At 39.7% G+C, this 7,055-nt stretch overlaps 1 protein-coding gene across 1 annotated transcript; it reads right to left on the reverse strand.

The window, feature by feature from the left end:
- Positions 1-389: 389 nt before the first annotated feature.
- On the reverse strand, positions 390-5,778 carry LOC108950340 (fibropellin-1-like). Its single transcript, XM_026838738.1, has 8 exons — positions 5,325-5,778; positions 4,661-4,735; positions 4,156-4,305; positions 3,255-3,341; positions 2,410-2,724; positions 1,669-1,796; positions 1,098-1,264; positions 390-686 (listed from the first exon to the last, which is right to left on the reverse strand). Exons 1-8 carry the CDS (start codon positions 5,524-5,526, stop codon positions 521-523), a joined length of 1,290 nt encoding a protein of 429 aa, XP_026694539.1. The 5' UTR covers positions 5,527-5,778; the 3' UTR covers positions 390-520.
- Between the last annotated feature and the right edge of the window lie 1,277 nt (positions 5,779-7,055).

Consider the following 7,055-nt stretch of genomic DNA (forward strand, 5'->3'; position numbering starts at 1 on the left):
TCTGCCATACATAAAAAAAGAAAAAAATCCCCCCAAAAAATATTCACCCACAAAGTAACATACATGGTAACTCGTAAGCTGGCACGAGGTGTTAAACCCGTTTGATAACGACTGTCGTTTTCCGGCCACTCGAGAATAAATAGGTTACATTCATTTATCCATGCGTGGCGGGGCAACAACAGTTGTTATAACACGGGTGTTCTGTTTCATACACCTCATGCCGCTTACAAGTTACCACAACTTATGTTTTTTTTGTATAACAACACTGGGTTGGAGCAATTGTCGCTAAGTGTCTTGCCCAAGGACACATATGCCCACAATGGTAGCAGCATTGAGCCTTGAACTCATTACCTCTGGGCTACAGGGAAGCATGCTAACCATTATGTTCAGTAAGGGAATGTAATTTTTAAGGGGATTCAAAGAAAACATTTATAAACAGTGTTGCATGTGATAATCTTTGTATAAAACGGTTTAACCTTAACAAAAATACAGTATATTTGTTAATTTAAAATATTGCTACTCAAAAAAATTGCAGTATTGCAAAAAAATTATAAAAATAGAAAATACCGTTTTCAATTTCGGTGCAATTTCCATGCAGACAAGTTAGATTTTGACACAAATTTTGATCAATTTCACAAAAAGTCCCGTTGTACCCAGATGTACATAAGCATGTGAATGAATTTATTCTGTGGAAGATAGAATAAAGTGATTTATATAACGTAAGTTTTATTTATCTCTACAAATACATTAGTTTAGTGAAGATCAAAATAAATTAAACAACGAAGGGAATAAAATTAGCAACAAAGCGAATGTCGTTAAAACACGCTATGGGTAAAAACTATTTAAGTAAGAGTGTCAAATAATAGTGTAACTGCTAAACTTACAATACAGGATAAATTAACTCATATTGAGTTCTGTTTAATTATTTTATGGTATAGATTAAGATTACTTTGTGCTAAATATATCTAATGTCAATGTTATACATGGTGGCTTTATATACCTCATGCTCGCTGTAGATAGCTGTCAAAATAAGCAGACATGACTTAGTAATAAATATTTTTGGTGAAAATTATATATTTTATAATATTTCTATGTACCCATCCAAGCATGTCCCGTTATTTTGACACGGAAGCGAAATGCAGTCATCCGTGTTAATTTCACACAGCTCTCCAGCATACCCTAGTGGACAAATGCATGAAAACCCGTCGTTTTTGATTTCACATCTCCCCCCATTTTTACAAGGTGATGACTCGCAAAAATTTATCTGAAATTTATGATGACTTTTCAAAAATTTCCATTTAAACTGATGAAGTCATCAAAATTTTGCAAATACTTTTTAATAAAAATGTTGACTTTTTTCTGAAATTAGAATAAAAATAGTCAGCAGTCTAGTTAAGTAAAATTTTGTGTAATTCCACATCATTTTAAAATCACACCTATATTTTTCCTTGTTTAAGTTACTTGATCATTGCTACTGTATACGCCATACGGGATATATGATAATGATGATATTGTTTGCTAAATAATTATGTTAATATTAATAGTATGACATAATATTAAACTGACAACAATTTTACACAAAAAACTGTATTAATGTAAAATCCTCACATAAAACAGAATCATATTTCACTGTAACTATATCAAATTATATTATGACATCATAAATACCTTTATTTCACATGCAACTCCCATATAAGGGTGTGGACAGAAACAAGTGAATTCATCAACCACTAAATTACAAGTTCCATTGTTTAAACAAATGGGCACGCAAGTTGTTTTTGTTTCACAGTATGGACCTGAAATATAAATATTTCCGTCACCACAATGAGTTTTGAACCTATGAGTCTCCAGTTACGAGACACACACTGAATCGTAGCCACCACAGTGAGCCTTGAACCTGGGAGCCTCCAGTTACGAGTCACACCCTGAATCGTAGCCACCACAGTGAGCCTTGAACCTGGGAGCCTCCAGTTACGAGACACACACTGAATCGTAGCCACCACAGTGAGCCTTGAACCTGGGAGCCTCCAGTTACGAGGCACACACTGAATCGTAGCCACCACAGTGAGCCTTGAACCTGGGAGCCTCCAGTTACGAGACACACACTGAATCGTAGCCACCACAGTGAGACTTGAACCTGGGAGCCTCCAGTTACGAGGCACACACTGAATCGTAGCCACCACAGTGAGCCTTGAACCTGGGAGCCTCCAGTTACGAGACACACACTGAATCGTAGCCACCAGTGAGCCTTGAACCTGGGAGCCTCCAGTTACGAGACACACATTGAATCGTAGCCACCACAGTGAGCCTTGAACCTGGGAGCTTCCAGTTACGAGGCACAAACTGAATCGTAGCCACCACAGTGAGCCTTGAACCTGGGAGTATCATTCAGTTACGATGTATTCCTACCTGTAAAATTTTCTGCACAAATGCAAATTGCTGTTCCATTCACAAAAGAACAGTTTCCACCATTTTTACACAATTCCTTTTCAGATTGTGAACATTCCAAAAACAAAGAAGTTTCACAACTTGAACCTGTCCAATTGCCAGTACAAACACATGTGAAAGAATCCTCATTGCTTGTACATGTACCATTGTTTTGGCAGGGATTGGGATCACATAAGAAATCAACAGACTGCATGGAGTAGTCACAATATTTTCCACTGTATCCAGAATTACACTGGCAAGAGTATGTGTATGACTGTTTTATGCATTTTCCATTACCTGGAAAATATGGTTTGGTCAGTTATATATTTGTGGTTGGGAACTTGATTGACTTATCCATGGTTGCCACTCCCATGCCCACAGTCGAGTTGCTGAAGCTATTGCAGTGTGTGGATAAGCAGACATGACTTTTGGTTGGTTTGGTCATTTATATCCTCGTGGGTGGGAACTTGAGTGACTTATCCATGGTTGCCACTCCCATGCCCACAGTCGAGTTGCTGAAGCTATTGCAGTGTGTGGATAAGCAGACATGAATTTTGGTTGGTTTGGTCATTTATATCCTCATAGGTGGGAACTTGAGTGACTTATCCATGGTTGCCACTCCCATGCCCACAGTCGAGTTGCTAAAGCTATTGTAGTTTGTGGATAAACAGGCATGACTTTTGGTTGGTTTGGTCATTTATATCCTCATGGGTGGAAACTTGAGTGACTTACCCATGGTTGCCACTCCAATGCTCACAGTCAATAAAGCAGACAAGACTTTTAAAATATTCCACATAAAACAAGAATTATAAAAAACAAAACATTACCACAGCATTCCATATCATGTGTAAAACATTGAACATTGAAGATGGTAATGTTGATCCTCAAACCTTCTAAACAATCTTCATTATTATCTGTGAATAAAAATACAACATGCTCACTGTCAAGTTATAACATGGGTGTCTTCTTATACACCAGACACACATGGTGTATTCGTACACCTCATGCTCACTGTCAAGTTATGACATGGGTGTCTTGTTATGCACCAGACACACATGGTGTATTCATACACCTCATGCTCACTGTCAAGTTATAACATGGGTGTCTTCTTATACACCAGACACACATGGTGTATTCATACACCTCATGCTCACTCTCAAGTTATAACATGGATGTCTTCTTATACACCAGACACACATGGTGTATTCATACACCTCATGCTCACTGTCGAGTTATAACATGGGTGTCTTCTTATACACCAGACACACATGGTGTATTCATACACCTCATGCTTCCTGTCGAGTTATAACATGGGTGTCTTCTTATACACCAGACACACATGGTGTATTCATACACCTCATGCTCACTGTCAAGTTATAACATGGGTGTCTTCTTATACACCAGACACACATAGTGTATTCATACACCTCATGCTCACTGTCAAGTTATAACATGGGTGTCTTCTTATACACCAGACACACATGGCGTAGTCATACACCTCATGCTCACTGTCAGGTTATAACATGGGCATCTTCTTATACACCAGACACACATGGTGTATTCATACACCTCATGCTCACTGTCGAGTTGTAACATGGGTGTCTTCTTATACACCAGACACACATAGTGTATTCATACACCTCATGCTCACTGTCAAGTTATAACATGGGTGTCTTCTTATACACCAGACACACATGGTGTATTTATATAGTTAACTACAAACCATACCTTTATTAATAAATGAAAGCAAATAAATGCCTGGGTCAAATACTGAACCAACTCTGGAAGAAAAATTGATTTTTCCGATTCTGGTGGAATTTTCAAATTGACATTCCTCAAAATCGGTTTCATTTTGAAACCCAACAAGTTGTCCATTTGCTAATTATTAAAAGAAATAATTTTGGAAAAATGTTAGAGAATGCTGGAAGCTCCCAGTGGGTGGAGTTAAGCTACAATTTTAAGCATAGTGTGTTTTAACGACTGTTGTTTGCTGTTGATTTTCTTCTCTTCGTTGTTCTTTAAATTGCATGAACTTCGCTATAATTTTCAAAGCGAATTTTCAAAATAAATAAAATGATGTATTTGCGGATTACCTTTAAAACAAACCAAACTTAAACACTTTATTTATAGGTATATGTAACCTAATGTAAGCTAAACTTTAGTAGTTTAGCACTTTATATTAGGTTCATATGCATTACCATATATATGTAAACGTATGTTTAGAGTGAATTACCTGAATATTTTTCCAGATCAAAGATTATTGCATCATCAGTGGTGAGTGTAATAGGACACAACTGATTTGGAAAATCTGAAATGAAGTCGAATATTTTAAAAGTAAAATTTTGACACCACAGTGAGCCTTAAACCCGGGAGCCTCCAGTTACGAAGCACACACTGAATCGTAGCCACCATGGTGAGCCTTGAACCTGGGAGCCTCCAGTTACGAGGCACACACTGAATCGTAGCCACCACAGTAAGCCTTGAACCTGGGAGCCTCCAGTTACGAGGCACACACTGAATCGTAGCCACCACAGTGAGCCTTGAACCTGGGAGCCTCCAGTTACGAGGCACACACTGAATCGTAGCCACCACAGTGAGCCTTGAACCTGGGAACCTCCAGTTACGAGGTACACACCGAATCGTAGCCACCACAGTGAGCCTTGAACCTGGTAGCCTCCAGTTACGAGGCACACACTGAATCGTAGCCACCACAGTGAGCCTTGAACCTGGGGCTGGGAGTCTCCAGTTACGAGACACACACTGAATCGTAGCCACCACAGTGAGCCTTGAGCCTGGGGGAGCCTCCAGTTACGAGGCACACAATAAATCGTAGCCACCACAATGAGCCTTGAACCTGGGAGCCTCCAGTTACAACATACACATTAATTAACACATACCTTCTTCATAACCGGATCCTTCGTCGTCTCTATCTCCATAACACTTAGAATATGTAACACATTTGTCATCGCTCATACGAAAAACGGTGGGCGCAAAATCACTTTTCAAACGGGTTTCAAAACTCGCGAACTTCGTACATGTTTCCCCAGTTGAAAATTCCCCGAAAGACAACACGAAATAAACGCAATATAAGAAAAACATTTGACAAAGTTTGGTACATTGTAATCGAAGACTAGTGACTGAAATTTAGCCGTAATTACTCGTTGTGCTACACTTAAAAGTTGTCAAGTGTCCTTCAGATTGCTTTTGTGTTTCGGGTCTTCATAATTTGGTATTTTCCCAACGAATATTATTTGTGGGACATGTTTATTGTTATATCAGATGTAACTCATTCATATTTTATGTTTTGGTATGACTAAACCAACCAAAAGTCATGTCTGCTTATCCACACACTGCAATAGCTTCAGCAACTCAACTGTGGGCATGGGAGTGGCAATCATGGATAAGTCACTCAAGTTCCCACCCACGAGGATATAAATGACCAAACCAACCAAAAGTCATGTCTGCTTATCCACACACTGCAATAGCTTCAGCAACTCGACTGTGGGCATGGAAGTGGCAACCATGGATAAGTCACTCAAGTTCCCACCCACAAGGATATAAATGACCAAACCAACCAAAAGTCATGTCTGCTTATCCACACACTGCAATAGTTTCAGCAACTCGACTGTGGGCATGGGAGTGGCAATCATGGATAAGTCACTCAAGTTCCCACCCACGAGGATATAAATGACCAAACCAACCAAAAGTCATGCCTGCTTATCCACACACTGCAATAGCTTCAGCAACTCGACTGTGGGCATGGAAGTGGCAACCATGGATAAGTCACTCAAGTTCCCACCCACGAGGATATAAATGACCAAACCAACCAAAAGTCATGCCTGCTTATCCACACACTGTAATAGCTTCAGCAACACGACTGTGGGCATGGAAGTGGCAACCATGGATAAGTCACTCAAGTTCCCACCCATGAGGATATAAATGACCAAACCAACCAAAAGTCATGCCTGCTTATCCACACACTGTAATAGCTTCAGCAACACAACACGACTGTGGGCATGGAAGTGGCAACCATGGATAAGTCACTCAAGTTCCCACCCACAAGGATATAAATGACCAAACGAACCAAAAGTCATGTCTACTTATCCACACACTGCAATAGCTTCAGCAGATCAACCACAAGGAAATAAATTAATAGGATATATATTTTTTTTCAGAATACAGTTATTTCGAAATGCTGAAAAAATCCCGCCATGTGAACAGACCATAGTACAGGAATACTTGGACAAGCCATTGTTACTAGACGGGTATAAGATTGACTTGAGATTGTATTGTCTTGTAACCCACTGTGACCCACTGCGTGCTTTCTTATATAAGGACGGGTTGGTCAGATTAAGTACGGAGAAGTATGTCAACCCAACCGAACAAAATATGGTAAGTAGGTTTTATTTTAACCGGTGAGGTTCTACTGTGTAGCACACCATGGGAACTGAGATTTATGCCAGAGTTGCCCATTACCCCAACATTGTATATGCACATTCTATTCTATATGGGTGAGGTCCTACAGTATGGCATGTCATAGGACCTGGGATTTAGGCCNGGGGTTTGCGCATTACCTGACACACCAGGGTGCAACAACCCACTAGGGCAAAGCATGTAGGAACCTAGGA

Source organism: Ciona intestinalis, unplaced genomic scaffold (genome assembly GCF_000224145.3).
Source record: "Ciona intestinalis unplaced genomic scaffold, KH HT000106.2, whole genome shotgun sequence".
NCBI classification, from domain to species: Eukaryota; Metazoa; Chordata; class Ascidiacea; order Phlebobranchia; family Cionidae; genus Ciona; species Ciona intestinalis.